The sequence below is a fragment of the Camelus ferus genome, chromosome 16 (assembly GCF_009834535.1).
Source record: "Camelus ferus isolate YT-003-E chromosome 16, BCGSAC_Cfer_1.0, whole genome shotgun sequence".
Lineage (NCBI taxonomy): Eukaryota > Metazoa > Chordata > Mammalia > Artiodactyla > Camelidae > Camelus > Camelus ferus.
The window spans coordinates 35,424,259-35,440,929 of record NC_045711.1 but is presented as its reverse complement, the minus strand read 5'-3'; the positions used below and the strand labels follow the sequence as shown (position 1 = coordinate 35,440,929).

The window sequence follows — 16,671 nt, the reverse complement described above, 5'->3', positions numbered from 1 at the left end:
ATTTGTGAGATATTTTACTTTTTATATTAAGTCTTCAAAATCCAGTGTGTATTTTACAGCGTATCTCAGTTTGAACCAGTCACATTTCGAATGCTCAATAACCACGTGTCTACTGACTACGGTATTGACTTATGTAGGTCTACTGCGTACGTTCATATGCAGTAGAAATCTACATAAATTGGCATCTTAAACAGATTTCTATGCAAATCAGGTCCTAAGAAACAGAAGGCAGATCCTGATGCTTTTAGCCTAGGAGGCAAATTTTAACTTGGCCCTAATGTGAATATTGTAAGAGTTTTAATGGCCTTTGATTTCTTATTGAGAGTAAAACACAGTACGGTTATACTGCTTCAGTGGGTGGCATGTGCTTCAGTTACTGCTCTCATTAGCCAGTGTTTGGTGTACATGTCCCACTGCCCAAGTAGCATCGCGTTGGTCCTGTGGCAGGTTAGTCTTGGGGTGAGAGATGGTGGGGCTAGGGACAATTGCAAAGGAGTGGTGCTGAAAATGTTTGAAAGGTGCCTAAGAGGAAGGAAGACACCGTTAAAAGAAAAAATCCCAAGAGCCCAGGGAACTTAACGTATTCCCCTCTAACGTTATTGGAAGATTTAGTTTATTTATGGAAACAAAATTGGTCTGATTGGGGCAAATACCTCATACTGACATTTTCATTTCTTTGCTTTACTGAACTTTTTCACCAGTGGCATTTAAGCCCTTAGTACTTGAGGAGGGAAATACCTTAGTGGTGTAAGTGTAAAGTACACACAGGATTTAGAAAGCTTAGCACAAAAAGAAGAATGTGAAGTGTCTCATTAATAATTTTTATATGATCACATGTTATGATGATAACATTTTAGATACATTGGGTTAAATAAAACATATGATTGAAGTTAATTTTACCTGCTTCTGATACTAACTACTATACATAAAACAAACAAGTTTATGTAGTATAGCACAGGGAACTATATTCAATGTCTTACAGTAACCTATAATGAAAAAGAATATGAAAACAAATATATGTATGTATACATGACTGAAACATTATGCTGTACACCAGAAATTGACACATTGTAAACTGACTATATTTCAGTAAAAAATAATGCAAAATTAAAAAAATATTTTACCTGCTTCTTAAATATGGCTCCTAGAAAATTTAAGATTGCACATGTGGCTTGTAGTACATTTCTATTGAATAATGCTGCTTTAGGATTTGTAATTGCTCATTGTACAAGACTGCTGTGAAGAGATTGTCCCTGCTTTCCTGAGTAGGTGCTTGGAAGCTTGACCAGTTGATGCCATCTTTGCAGTAGCAACGTGAGGGGATCTTCTGTGTCTGTTCCCGCCCAAGAGAGGCAGGGAGAGGAGCAGCACAGCCCTCTCAGATTCTGTCAGAACACCAGATCCTGAACCACTTGCTACTTTGAGAACAGAAGACCTGTCAGTTTTATCACCAGTGAAAGGACCAGTAATTAGGTGCTTCTTCATGCCTTCTCTGAGAAATAAAGCAAGCACTCTAGTTAAGTGTATATGTTTGTGTTTGTGTGTGTGTGTGTATTTAATTTTGTTGGGGGGGAAGTAATTAGGTTTATTTATTTATTTAATAGAGATACTGGGGGTTGAACCCAGGACCTTGTGCATGTTAGGCATGCACTCTACCACTGAGCTATACCCGCCTCCACTGTGCCTCCCCTGTATGTTTATATGTATTCTATCTTTCAGTAAATGTTCTCGCTGTCCCAGAGGGCCATCTCCATATACTTTGATCTGTGCATACCTTAGTCTTTGGCTACTACTCACAGTTATCTTTACAGCTTCTTAAGACTACTTGGTCTGTATTGCTATTTCCATGACCCAGGCTTTTCAGAAAGGGGACTCAGGGTGGTTAGCTGGCTTGACTTCCTGAGCATTTCCCTGGGGTATTCATGAGCTGGGGAACAACTGGAATGCCTGGTTTTTAGCTTCTCTTCTTTCTCACCCCAGACTGAGAAATTCCAAAAACAAATTTACTTTTTTTTTGAGTGGGGTAATGCCAGGCAGACCCCTGCTTATACTTTTTAACCTGTAGTCTTGGAATTAGCTCTCTGTCTTCCCTGAACATCCACATCCCACATTTTGGTCTTAGTTCGGGTTTCCTGTATTTAAACCTCTCAGTTCACCTAAAAGGAGTGTATGGTAGAAAGAAAGGAACTGACATCTGTGGAGCATCTGTTGTACACTAGGCACTGAGCTGGATGCTCTAGAAATATTATCTCAACAGCCCCGAGGGATGGAATTATGACTGTTTTATAGAGGAAGAAATGGAGATCTGGAACTTAAGTAGTTTTTCAGCTTCGCATACCTCTGGTAGATAATGGATCCTAGAAGTTGGCATCATGCCCACATTGTCATCCTAGTTTAGAAGAAAGAAGCTGTGATGTGGTTCCAGTGGTAGAGACTGTGACTGTATATGTGTTGTTCTCAACTGGGAGAAACATGCGAAGTCCTTTCCAAAGCATCTGTCCCTAATGACAGACCGACATGTGTGTTGGGGAGGTGGGTTGTTTCTATACTGTCTACTACTAGGGCTCGTAGTGACCATATGAACACTTTGGTTTACGGTTGTGACCCCTGATTCCAGCAGAATGGCCCAATGGAATCAGCTACAGCAGCTCGACACACGGTATTTGGAGCAGCTTCACCAGCTGTACAGTGACAGCTTCCCGATGGAGCTACGGCAGTTTCTGGCCCCTTGGATTGAGAGTCAAGATTGGTAAGTCCTTCTTGAGAAACTCCCCAAGTCGTTAGGTTTTAGTCTGAGTCAAGAGACACGTTCTGCTCAATGCTTAACTCTTTGCTAGCCATTCCACTGAAAAACTTACGGACACAGGCGAGGGGGCAAAAGAGATCAGAAGATAAAAAGGTAGTTTTAGTTTTGCAAAATCATTTTCTTTATTTAGAAGGGCATATGGGCAGCTGTCTTCTGGCACAGTGAAACAGCCTGCTTGCTGGTAGATGTTTTAAAGGCTAATTTGGGTCTCATTTACTTGGTGAGATGCTCTGTGTGTTCTGACACTTCAGGAACATGATACAAATATATTTTATCTGAATGAGACTTCTGTCATGGGTGAAAATTTGGGTCTATACTTCTGATTCCCCTTTCATTAAAGGAACAAGACCTGGAGTAAGAGAAATAAATTCATTCATAGAGGAGGTAATGGCACAGAATCCCAACAACTATTTCCTTCACTTTAATGTATTCAGATACACCTATTAATTTTAGTTTAATTCACACCTTTGACCTGGTTTTTCCAGAATTAGGTGAGGGGCCAGGGAGGTGACTTAGAGATGTTGGAAATAAGCCATCCTAGCCTGAGATTGCTTATTTGCTACTAAAATTCCGACTACAGAATTGACCGAGAATTTAAAGTAAAATAGCATGTCTGTTTACTTCACTCAAGTATTTTAAAAATACAGAACTATGACAGTGGCTAGTAGTATCTGGAATAATTGTTGATAACTTTTAAATTGATGATATTTACTGTTGCTAAGCAAGATGAATCTAAAATGAATGGGTTAAAGCATCAGGTTTAACTTGTTTTTTCTCCCTCCTTCTTGGTGGTGAATTCTGGGTGTGTGCATGTGTGTAGGTTTCAGAATCATTCTTTATCCTTCTTCCTTTTCCTAGGGCATATGCGGCCAGCAAAGAATCACATGCCACTTTGGTGTTCCATAATCTCTTGGGTGAGATTGACCAGCAGTATAGCCGCTTCCTCCAAGAGTCAAATGTTCTCTATCAGCACAACCTGCGAAGAATCAAGCAGTTCCTTCAGGTGTGATGAGAAACTGAGTGGAGGAGAAACTGAACCCGCAGAGGAGGGTTTAAGATTTCTTATCCGAAAGTGTTTCTTTTCTCATTTGGCTAAATAATGAGAACCTGTCCTGTACTTTAAATCAAAGGAGAAGTAACTAGCCCTTTGAGCATCCTTACCTGAAATTCACTTCTTTGGTCAGTTGAAGTAATAATGTGATTGTTAGTTAATCATATTATGTTAGCATGTTAATAACATGGTTGTAACCAGGTCCCTTCATAGGAAGATAATTCTTTTATCTTTTTTGTTGGTTGGTTGGTTTGTCTTATTTCTTTCTCTTTTAAATGCTTAAAGTTTGACTGAACTGGATACTCCTTGACTTGTTAACTTAGGAGGAAGTTAGCTTTAAGTTAGCAAAGTTTGGTCCACATCTCCTTAATCTACTGCCACTTTTCATTATCTTTCTCTCCGACTTACAGAGCAGATACCTTGAGAAGCCAATGGAGATTGCCCGAATTGTGGCCCGGTGCCTGTGGGAAGAGTCCCGCCTCCTCCAAACTGCAGCCACTGCAGCCCAGGTGAGGCCAGGGAAGAAACAGAGCACTGTTGAACTTGTGCTTTCTTTCTTGTGTGCCAAGATGTGCTTGCTCTTCTGTACAAATGATAGAAAACACACACACACACACACACACACACAAACACTTAAATTGGTTTACTTCTCGGCATCTTGCTTTTTTTGTTTACTATTATGTCATGTAAATCTTTCTAAGTCAAGTGGTATAGCTCATTTTCTTTATTTGCTGCACAGTATTCTGTGGTATAGATTTGCTGAAATTTATTAAATTATTCTCCCTTTGATAGACATTCACTTCATTCTGGGTTTTTTCCCCCCACTATAAATACTGCTGCAGTATCTCCCTATATATCTTTATATATGCACTCATGCTTTGATTTCTTTACTGTAGATTTCCAAGCATGGAATTGTTAGATCAAAGGGTGTGTGTGTTTATATGTATATAAATTTTATAGCTAGTTCTGGGTTGCTTTCCCTGAAGGCTATAATAGTTCACCTTTGGACCAGAAGGCTATGATATCATATAATACTTACAGTGATATATGATAGTCATATCTATCTACCTAGATCATCTAATCTATTATGTGTGTATGTGCATGTGTATCCTACTATGTGCTAGTTATTATGACCTCCCCCAGAGGAGGTTGTGGTCTGGGAGAAATGGAAAATCAGACAACTTTATAATGCAATAAAATACAAATTATTAAAATACGATTTTTAAAAAGGGAAAGACTTAATTAGATCAATAGCCATAAAAATGTATTGAAAAAGACTTAAAAAAATTATACTCCCTATTCCACCAAGAGCCAATAATCCAGATGGTTTAAAAGTTTTAACAAATTGTTTTGGTACAGATTGTTTCAGTATCATTTAAACTCTTCCAAAGGGTAGGAAAAAAATATATATATTTCCAGCTTATCTTATGAGGCTGGAGTAACACTAATATAGAAACCTAAAGAAGACAATGTCAGTAAAGAAAATGGTTAGGATTTTTGCATCCTGCTTAATGTACAAAGCATGATTTATATTCTAGGAATGCAAGGATGGCTCAATATTAGGAATGCTATTGTAATTCATTAAATTAGTAAGTTAAAGAAGAAAAATTGTATTTTTGTTATGACAAAATTGTGTCCATTTTAGATAAAAAATAGTGGAGTTTCTTAACACAATAAAGAATATTTGTCAGAAGTCAAAGGGAACGTGATGCTCAATGGTGAAACACTGAAGTAATCTCATTGAAAACAGTTACAAGATTGAGGATGCCTCCTGCCATTGACATTTTTCTGAAGGATCCAGCCAATGTAATACGACAGAAAAAGCAGTGGGAGTGTAAATACTGGAAAGCAAGAGACAACATTTAAAAAACCCCACCAGACTATTGGAACTAACAAAGCGTTCAGAAAGATGATTGTATTTAAGATAAATATTTTAAGACGCAGTAGTTCTCTTATACAGTAGCAACAATAACCCGTTAGATGATGTAATAGGAGATCTGATTCATAATGGGAAAAATAAATGGAGATGATACACATATTTATTGATGTGTGTCATAAAATGTCTAGAAGGATATATACCAAACATCATTGGTTATAGGAGACTTTTTTGACTTTTTTACTTTCCCTGAGATATTTTCTTTAATATCTTACAATCAGGGAAATATTTTCCCTTTTTTTCCCTCTTCTTTTAAAAAAAGTTGTGGTACAATACACACAACAGGAAATGTACCATCTTAACCATTTTGAAGTATACAGTTCAGTAGTGTTAAGTTCATTACATTGTGGTGCAACTAATCTCCAGAACTCTTTTCATCTTGTGGAACTAAAATTGTATACTTATTAAACAACAGCTCCCCATTCCCCTGGCCCCTGGCGACACCATTCTTTCTGTCTCTGAATTTGACTGTTCTGGTTACCTCATGTAAGTGGAGTCATACAGTGTGTGTCTTTTTTTTTTTAAGTCAGTTTACAATGTTATGTCTATTTCTGGTGTACAGCATAATATTTCAGTCATACATATGCATACATATATTCATTTTCATATTCTTTTTCATTGTAGGTTACTACAAGATGTTGAGTATAGTTCCCTGTGCTGTACAGTATAAACCTGTTGTTTATCTATTTTATATATAGTAGTTAGTATCTGCAAATCTTAAACTTCCAATTTGTCCCATCTCACCCCCTTCCCCTATCCTGGTAACCATGTTTGTTTTCTATGTCTGTTGATCTGTTTCTGTTTTGTAGAGAAGTTCATCTGTGTCTTTTTTTAGATTCCATGTATAAGTGATGTCATACGGTATTTTTCTTTCTCTTTTCTGGCTTACTTCACAGTGTCTTTTTGTGATTGGTTTATTTCACTTAGCATAACATCCTTAGGGTTTGTCCATGTTGTAGCCTGTGTCAGTATTCCCATCCTTTCAAAGGCTGATTAATATTCCATTGTATGGCTGTACCGCATTTTGCTTATCCATTAACTTGTTGATGGAACTTGGGTGACTTTCACCTTTTGGCTATTGTGAATAATGCTGCTGTGAACATGGGTGTACAGTTTTTTCTTTTTAAAGACAAAAATGCAGCCAGGACAAAGAAAGAACATCTAGGTCTAACTGAGGGAGTCAGGGAAGGCATCACAGAGAAAGGAAAGGTAGTGTTGTAGCCGAGACTTAAGGCTTATTATATGTGCATCAGGCAGACGATAAGGAGAGAGCACTCTAGTCAGAACGAAGGCCATGTTCAGACAGGGAAACAGAGCACATGTATTCTTGGGAGAAGTGTGGGAAGTTCAGCATCTGGCTGGGCAAGGGCCACATCATGAAAATCTTTCCAGTTAGTCATGCTGAGCAGCTTTGCCTTGGGAGGGCAGTTTACCACAAGGGCCTTGGGGCCAGACCATCTGGGTTTGAACCCCATAGCTCTGTCATTTGCTGTGTAACCTTGGGCAAACTCTTTACTCTCTTTGTCCCTCCACTGGGAACGATAACAGTACCTACTTCATAGAATTAAGTTGACTCATGGATGTAAAATGCTTAGCTTACATCAGTACCTGACACCTAAATGGGAAATAAATGTGTTAACTGTTTTTTGTTGCTGTCATCATCATCATCATCATCATCATCCCCACTTCTGTAGGAAATGGGAACCCACTAAAGAATTTTAAGTAGAAAACTGATATGCTCCAATGTGGGTGAGAGGGTAACTAATAACACTCACAGTTCAGGACTCTGGAGACGGGAGGTTAGCAAATGGCACTTATCTGTGCATCACTAGAATTTTGTGTTGTGGAGAACCTTTATGTTTTCATTCTCTTCCATAAGATAAAAATAATCAATTTAAGCCAACTTGGACAGAGGCTCCAACCATACCAGGAGAGTTACAAAAAGGATGTTCCCGTCATACTGATCAGGGGCTGGCAGCCAATACCCATGCCTCAAATCCAGCCTGCTGCGTGTTTTTGTAAATGAAGTTTTTGGGGAACACAGCCACACATGTCTGTGTATGCATTGTCTCTGGCTGCTTTCCCGCTGCAGTGGCAGGACTGAGTATTCATGACAGAGACCGTGTGACCCACAAAGCCAATCGTATTTACCACCTGGCCCTTGGAGGAAGAGTTTACAGTCCTCGGTATAAAGCTACAAGTTGGATATGTGAGGCCTCAACCCAGGCCTCACTGTGATTTTCTCTGTTTACATCATCTGGCATGTTCCCAGCTGTCATTCATGGGTAAATCACTAGGAGATAGGAAAACAAAGAGATGGGATTCCTGTTACCAGGGCTCTCAGTCTAGCTGGGGTTATAGGTATACAAACACTTCCAGTGAGAAAAATGTAGAGAGTGTGGGTCCTCTTGCTTTGGAAAATTGAGTAAGATTTCACCAGAGAGCAAACATTCGCTCCGAGTTTGAAGGTGAATGAGCTCAGGTGTGCTGAGGCGGAAGCACATGCCAGGCCAAGTGGACAGGGTGTGGGGGAGTCAGCGTGAAAACATGTTGTATGTGGGGAAGGGTGGGTAGCTTGGGGTGGCTGAAGCACAGGAGGGGAAGATCTAAGTTGCTGAATAGTATGAAACATCTGACTGTGCTGGGCCGAGCTGTTTATACCCGGAAGCAGTGGGGAGCCAAGAGTTCTCACTAAAGTATTAGGAGCAGCTTTCTGTGGGTGATAATTGATCACATCTATCTCCCTGCTTTAAGTGCAGTGCCAGTTTAGAAATAGATGTAGGAGTCTAATGCAGATTAAAATATCAGCTGTATTGTTGGTAAACAAGACTGGAAAGCAGGGCTTGGGTGTGTGACTATAGGGGCCCCCTGAGTTAGGTCCTAGGGTGGGGAGATTGGGTTTGCAGGGCGGCACTGCCCCAGCTATCCATATGGAGCTTCAGAGACCACACAGTCACACCCACTGAACCCAGAGACACAGGCCTCTAAAACTTCTGGAAACCAGGCCCTCACTCCTGCCCCGGGTGTGCCCCAGAAGGCGAGAGTGGGAGGAGAGAGGCACCAGCATACATGCCAGGCTCTTTGAACATCTCTGTGTGCACAGAATCTTTCTACCAGTCTCACCAATCAGATGAGTCACTCTGCTGCCAAGAGAATGAGGTTGGAGGTTGCCTTCCTGAAACTTCTAAGGGAAGTTTGTATCCTGTGGGCTTGGACAAGGACCGTGGGAAAGGGAGAAAATGACTCCCTCTAAAACTGGCATCTTTAGGATTGATTTTGGAGACATCTGGTAGCAGTGTAGAGACGTGGACGTGAGAGAGGTTAGAGGCAAAGGGATCAAGAGTTGGGGCTTGAACTGAGCTGGTGGCACTGGAGATCAAACTGAGAGATTACGGAGTATAGAGCCAGGAAGATTCGGTCACTCACTGTGAAATCGAAGGCAGCGGAGTTTCTAGTTGGAAAACTGGGTATATAGTGGCTTTCTTGGGCTGTCAGTTCTGTTCCATTGGTTGATGTCTCCATCCTACACCAGTACCACGCTGTCTTGGTTACTATGGCTTTTACATGGTCTTTTTTTTGTCAGAAGATATCCTATTACTTTGACAAAACTTTTTTTTTTTTTGAAGTATAGTTGATTTACAATATTGTGGTAGTTTCTGGTGTACAGCATAGTGATTCAGTTATACACGTATATATATTCTTTTTCATATTCTTTTTTATTGTAGGTTATAACAAGCTATTGAATATGGTTCCCTGTGCTACACAGTAGGACCTTGTTGTTTATCAGTTTTGTATATATTAGTTTATATCTGCTAATCCCAAACTCCTAATTTATTCCTGCACCTCCTCTTTCCCCTTTGGTAACCGTAAGTTTGTTTTCTCTATGAGTCTGGACAAAACTTATTTTTTAAATTTCCTGTGCTATTCAGCCTTATCAAGGCACCAGCCTCCTCCCCTTCTCGCCTGAGATAATATCTCTTGATAGGGAATTTCATCCCTGGGACAGGTGGGTTTTTTTAATTATCCCACTGAAATGTATCAAACACTCTATACATTTAAATAGGCATCCAACATGTGCTGTCATAAATGGTTCTGAATTTTTTTTATGTACTTAACCTCTAAGAGCTTTTTGAAGGTAGAGACCGTGTCTTAGCTCAACATATGGTCTCCAGGTACAATACAAAGAGTGGGTTGTTAAAAAAAAAAAAAGAGTGGGTTTATAGTATGACCTAGAGGTAGGACACAGGTAAGACTATGAGAGCTTCTTGACACCACACTGACAGCACCTGGAGAGCCCCGGCCGCCAGGTAACTTCCTGCTACCATGCCCCGCACGCTGCTCTGTTTCCCTTCCCCTCACAATGGCAGCAACATCTCAGGTAGTGGAGACTGTTCAGAGGTATTTTTCTCCCCATATTTCCTGTGTTCACATGTGTGTTGACTCCCTTCTTTGGCAGCAAGGGGGCCAGGCCAACCACCCCACAGCTGCCGTGGTGACGGAGAAGCAGCAGATGCTGGAGCAGCACCTACAGGATGTTCGGAAGCGAGTCCAGGTGAAGCGCTTCTTGGGGGTATTGCCTGTGGGTCCTGCATGTATCCTTTGTGAGGTTTTGGCTTTAATTCTTCTCAGAAACGTTTTTCCCTCTCCCAAGGGAAAACTTTTTTTAATTCTGCTTCTGTTTGTTTTAAACAGGATCTAGAACAGAAAATGAAAGTGGTAGAGAATCTCCAGGATGACTTTGATTTCAACTATAAAACCCTCAAGAGTCAAGGAGGCAAGTGAATATTAGAGACGTTAAAATCTCCTGTAGAAAGTGAGTTTGTGTTACTTGAGTTTCAGGACTTGTTTGTCTTCATCTGTGTTCAGACTTGGGGGAGGGAGCATTCAGGGGCTGCTGGTGCTTAAGGGAGCCTAGTTATTAGGGAAAGGAGTGTTCCCTGTGCTCAGGGAGTTTCTCCTTCCTTCTCAGATATGCAGGATCTAAATGGAAACAACCAGTCGGTGACCAGGCAGAAGATGCAGCAGCTAGAACAGATGCTTACTGCACTGGACCAGATGCGGCGAGTAAGAGCATGACACCTTCCCCTGCGTGTCTCACTCCTCTGCGGGATTTTGGCATCTCAGGGATGAACTTGCCTGTTTTCTAATGAGTTCCTTCTCTGGAATTGACTGAAGACTGTGGTTAGAGATGGTCTGAGGAAATGTTTTCTGACTTTGTTTTGGTTTCCAACCAGAGCATCGTGAGTGAGTTGGCGGGGCTTTTGTCAGCTATGGAGTATGTGCAGAAAACTCTCACGGACGAAGAGCTGGCTGACTGGAAGCGGCGGCAACAGATCGCTTGCATTGGAGGCCCTCCCAACATCTGCCTAGATCGTCTAGAAAACTGGTAAAAGATAAAGGAGACTTTTTTTCCCTTTCTTTCTAGCAAGTGGTGCTAAATCATGGTCAGAGCTGCAGATGCAAAGAGTTGCTACTAAATTTCAGAGCTGGGGACTTTAACATATTCACACTTAGTCTAAGGGTTTAAAGCTTTTTACTTTGTTTGGATAATTTTGTAAAAATGAAAGCGTATTTATGTATTACTGTATTTTAAATATATTTTACTTACTGATGTAAAGAAAGCTTTTGGTTTAACTGTATTTAACACATGGACTAAATTTTAAATTTTAATTATTTTAATACTCTCAAATGACACATGCTCTTTATAAGGGAGAAAAGCCCAAATACAGAAAATGAATAAAGAGAAGAAAAGACTTTAAAAATCAAATCATGCAAATCAAATTTTGATGACCACCACTCTAGACATCTGTTTTTGTCTATATACACGTAGATAGAAATCTATATATTTCACGTTGGTGGGATGATTCTTTATATGCTCTTCTGTAATCTGCTCTTCGACTTCCATTCACTCAGCAAATTTTTACTGAGCACCCTTGGTGTGCCAAGCCCAGTAGTGAGTACATGGTACCAGCTTAAACTAGGAAAAACTTGACATGAAAAGAAACCCAAATAAAGCATGGAATTGGAAATTTAGGACAACTCTCATGAGATGCCTGTTTGTTCATATCCTCACTAACCCTGAGCTTTGCTTATTTACTGAAGGCAGTTTTAAATGCTTTCTGATCAGGAAACCAAAAAGCTTAAGTTCTGGGAATGGGCGAATATAAGTGCCAGAGGTGGGTAAGTGAGTTCCGAAGTCCTGGCGCTGACCTCCCCGCCCCTTGCCTTCCACCTTCTCTCTTGGACGTCTCTGGTAAACTAGCGGGAGACGAGCAAAGACACTAATACTCTCCATTCTTGGGGACAGACTTTATCAGCCTTTGTCTCCCTGGCTACTTTTTCTATATGCATGTTTCAGTATTTTGAAACACGTCACACCCTTTGATCCATTGAAAGTTGATCTTGAAGGGGCTCATGGGGACCATGAAGTTCAACCTCTTCTCTCAGGCAAGGGGACACCAGGCCCACGAGGACCTGGCCAAGCTTGCACAGGTGGTGAGGGACAGAGCCGGCTCAAATCCATCTTCTTGGGCTAATTGCCTGTGTTTCCCCAGTCCTCACATTTTGGTAGAAGGACAAGTTAGGCTTAGAAGAGTGAGTGCCAAACTGTATATTTCATGTTCTGCATATTTCATGTTCTCCATATCTGGGTCCTAATGTTTGTCACTTTCCAGTGATAACCCCATTAATGCCTCCTAGTGACATAAGTTTTGGCACTTCTTCCTCTATGCCTACCTCCTGCTTTGAAATGTAAAATTTTAGAAAGGGACCATTTGAAAAAGGTAAAGAAGGGAGGGTATAGCTCAAGTGGTAGAGCACATGCTTAGCAAGGACGAGGTCCTGGGTTCAATCCCCAGTACCTCCTCTAAAAATAAAGAAATAATTAAATCTTATTACTTCCCTCACCAACCCCCCAAAAAAACCTAATAAAAAAGAAAAAGGCAAAATAAATTTCCCTTTTCTTACCTATTGCCACTAAGCTGTGCATTTAGAAGAGGTAAATTTTATGCTATGTATATTTCCCCACAATTAAAAAAATTACCCTTTTCTTACGTGAGGGGACTGCATCAATGTGTTTATATCTGTATTCCCTTCCCTTTCTCTAATTCACTTGCATACACTTGCGTAGGTAACTGGAAACTTCCTTATTTTATTGGCAGGATAACCTCATTAGCAGAATCTCAACTTCAGACCCGCCAACAAATTAAGAAACTGGAGGAGCTGCAGCAGAAAGTTAGCTACAAAGGTGACCCTATTGTACAGCACCGGCCAATGCTGGAGGAGAGAATTGTGGAGCTGTTTAGAAACTTAATGAAAAGGTAACTTAGAGAGTCCTGGTCCCTTTCCTTCATCACCCTTGCCCCTGACTCCCCCACAAATGTCCTTAAACAAGAGATTGGCTGACTTCAGAGAAACAGGACAGGGACTGGCCCCCCGCACAGCGAGTGAATCGCTGCCCTCCTCTTTCTCTTCCAGCGCCTTTGTGGTGGAGCGACAGCCCTGCATGCCTATGCATCCCGACCGGCCGTTAGTCATCAAGACCGGGGTCCAGTTCACAACTAAAGTCAGGTGGGCCGGGGCGCCTCTGCTTCTGGCGAAGAATTCATATACTGAGGGACGCTCTCAGGGCGGGGGGAGAGGTGGTGGCCAGGGTTGTTCTTTATAGGCATTGCAGGCAGTGCCATGATAGCCATGGAATTTGTTGGCATAATGACTTGCTCTTTGATTCTCCTGTCAAATGCTAAAGAATGGTCATCTTTTGGGGGTTACCTGGGCAGATTCCTGTGATTAAGGCCCACTGTATTCTGAAGATTCCAGGCCTCAAGTCTTAGGCCATAGCATCTCCCATCTGCCCTGTAAAATGGGCAAAATGATGCTGGTTATTTTCTATTCTTTGAGGCTACTTTTCCCTGAGGATTGTAAGGGAAAGAGTAAAGCCTAGTGATAATAGAAGCTAAGAAGCCACAGGGCAGGTGGGTGGGGGCCCTGCAGGTGGAGCGTTACTTTCACATTCAGGTCAGAATAGGTAGGCTGGGGTTTGCCCTTCTGCAGTGAAATTTCCCTCTTCAGAAAGGTAGAATGGTGTTGGGTTTCAGATTTAATAGAAAGAACACCAGCTGCAGAGTATGTATTCCTGTGATATTCTTCATGAAATGGCTTTTACTACCCTTTTGTGAATTTCTCACAACTTTGTCCAAATTGTTAGTCCTTAGGCAGTTTTTCGGTCCCTTTTGGCCTGAAGGAGGGATACACATCTTGAGATCAAAGACAGCACGGGCAGGAGGATGAATTTGGGGTTGTGACTTACTCACTTCTTTAGAATCGAAGAGTTATGAATTTTATTTACACTACTTCACCTAGAGTTGCTGGCGGTGGGCGGGGCTACTGTCTTTTTTTTTTTTTAACTGGATTTTTGTTTCCTTGTCTCTGAAACTTTACCTTTTTGTTTTTTTGGGAAAAGGTTGCTGGTCAAATTCCCCGAGTTAAATTATCAGCTTAAAATTAAAGTGTGCATTGACAAGTAAGTACTCCTTATCTTAGCTCTTTTTTCTTTTTCTTCAAATGAGGAGTAGAGAAATGAGAACTTGACGGATATCATGTGAACTTAGAGACTTTATTTTCATTTAAAGGAAAGTTTTCAAAACCTTGCAGTGCGTTGTCATTTATGTGCCTGAACAAAACCACAAGGCTGGCGGTACAGATTAGAGTTGCAGTTGCTGTTGTGACCTCGGGTCCCTATTTTTCTTTACTTAATTTTTTACTTATAAATGTAATTTATGCATATTATATAAAACTGAGACCATATGAGAAAATTGATTTGTTTGTTGTTGTTCCACACTTCACTACGTAATGGAATACTTTTCAAAATTTGCAAATACCTTTAAAAAACTAAAATGCATTTACCCTTTGAAGAGATTAGGACAGAGAATGTAGGTGATAAAATTATTTATCTAGAAATTTCATGAGAATGAACTGGAAGATAGTTATTAATGAAATAAGATACTTAAGAAAGGTAGTACATTTAATAAAGAAAGAAATAAGCAAAAGTTAATAACTTTAACCGTAAATTAGCATCAAGCAGTTAGAAATTATAGTAGAAAAATGATTTCACAATAAGTAACAAAAATAAAAAAATATATTGTGATAAACTTAACAGAAATGTTTAAGACCTATTTGAAGAAAACTATGACATTTTAGTGAGGAAATGATATTTTAAAAAGTAAGGCGATAAGTCATACTTTTGGACTAATACTTTTAATTTTATTATAAAGACGTTGATTTTTCCCAGTTAACACAGCACCAACCTAAATGTGAATAGGATTTTTTTAAAAAACTCTCGACTTGCTTTTCAAGTTATATCTTAGATGAAAAAAATAAGCAAAGATAGTTTTAAAAAAGGATTTATTTATTTTTAATTGTGGTAAACATAAACTATATCATCTTAACCATATTAAATCTTGCCCAAAATAATTCTTTAATATCATCAAATGGCTGGTTACTGTTCAGATTTTCCTGCTTGCCTCATATTTTTTGTCAGTTGGCTTCCTTTCTTTTTTCCTTTTTTATTGACATGTAGTTGACATATGACCATTTGAAAGTCTACACAGGTCAGCAGTGTAGAGCTTATTCACATTGTTGTGCAACAGATTTCCAAAACTTTTTCATCTTGCAAAACTGAAACCCTTTATCCTTTGAACAACTGATCCCCATTTCCTCCAGCCCCTGGCAACCACCATTCTACTTTCCAAAAAAATTTTTTTAATAAATAAAAATTATGGAGGGTGGTGCCGGAAGCTGCCTTGCCAGATATTAAAATGTACCACAGGTTTCAGTTGCTAAATGAGCGTGTTACCAGGGCAGGGATAAACTGATCATTGAAGTAAAATCTGAAGTCCAGAAATAGACCTCAAGTTTATATCAGGAATTAACATATGTTTAAAATGGTATCTTTAATCAGTGAGGAAAGGATGGATTATTCAGTAAGTGGTCTTGGGGCAACTTGGTTTTGGGGGAATTTGAGTGAGGAATTAGAGTTTTACTTTTTACTGTCCATCAGAATAAATTCCAAATGTATTTACATCTTTAAAACAAGAGTGTCTTAAAAGCGTAGGTGAACATGTAACGTAGTGGTGGTAAAATGGAGAAAATGGTACAACCACTTTGGAAAACAATTTGGCAGTTTCCTAAAAAGTTAAACATGCACTTACCCTGTGACCCAACCATTCCACTCCCAGGCATTCACCCAAGAGAAATGAAAGCATATAACCACACAAAGGGTTGTACAGGAATCTTGGTTAGTAGATAGATGTCCACGAACAGGTGACTGAATAAATAGTTTATCATATATCCATGCAACGGAATATTACCAACAAAAAAGAGTGAACTATTGATAAATCTCAAAATAATTAGGCTGAGTGAGAGAAGCCAGACCAAGAAGAAAGAGCACATACTTTATGCTTCCATTTATAAAAAATTCTAGAATTGCAAATGAGCCTCTAGTGACTGAAAGCAGATCATTGATTGCCTGGGGACAGAGGTGGGTGATGTGTGGGGGTGGGGAATGGATTACAAAAGGGTGTGGGGAAATGGGAGTGATAGGTATGTTCATCATCTTGGCTGATAATTTCACAGGTGTGTATAGTATAGATACATATATCAAGCCTCATCAAATTGTATCTTTTAAATAGTGCAGTTTATTGTTTGTCAATTACAATCAAAGCTGTAATGCAAAAAAAAGTTTTTTAAAAAAGGATAGGCTATACATGAGGGAGAATTTCCTGATAATGAGGACTATTAAGCTCTAAAATTTGATATATGGCAGGGAGGGGATAGCTCAGTGGTAGAGCGCATGCTTAGCATGCACAAGGTCTTGGGTTC

General features: G+C 39.9%; 1 protein-coding gene across 5 annotated transcripts in view; it reads left to right on the top strand.

The window, feature by feature from the left end:
• STAT3 (signal transducer and activator of transcription 3) overlaps positions 1-16,671 on the top strand; it is a 58,084-nt gene that overhangs the window by 28,656 nt on the left and 12,757 nt on the right. For 2 of the 5 annotated variants that reach the window (XM_032457223.1, XM_032457221.1), the window contains exons 2-11: positions 2,621-2,749; positions 3,665-3,809; positions 4,268-4,366; positions 10,250-10,345; positions 10,486-10,567; positions 10,763-10,857; positions 11,028-11,179; positions 12,954-13,112; positions 13,270-13,362; positions 14,255-14,314. In XM_032457223.1, coding sequence (XP_032313114.1) covers positions 2,622-2,749; positions 3,665-3,809; positions 4,268-4,366; positions 10,250-10,345; positions 10,486-10,567; positions 10,763-10,857; positions 11,028-11,179; positions 12,954-13,112; positions 13,270-13,362; positions 14,255-14,314 — 1,109 coding nt within the window. In that variant the 5' untranslated portion in view covers position 2,621. Of the gene's footprint in view, positions 1-2,617; positions 2,750-3,664; positions 3,810-4,267; positions 4,367-10,249; positions 10,346-10,485; positions 10,568-10,762; positions 10,858-11,027; positions 11,180-12,953; positions 13,113-13,269; positions 13,363-14,254; positions 14,315-16,671 lie in introns of those variants that run through there. The other 3 variants (XM_014551048.2, XM_032457224.1, XM_032457222.1) reach the window with 2 other exon arrangements.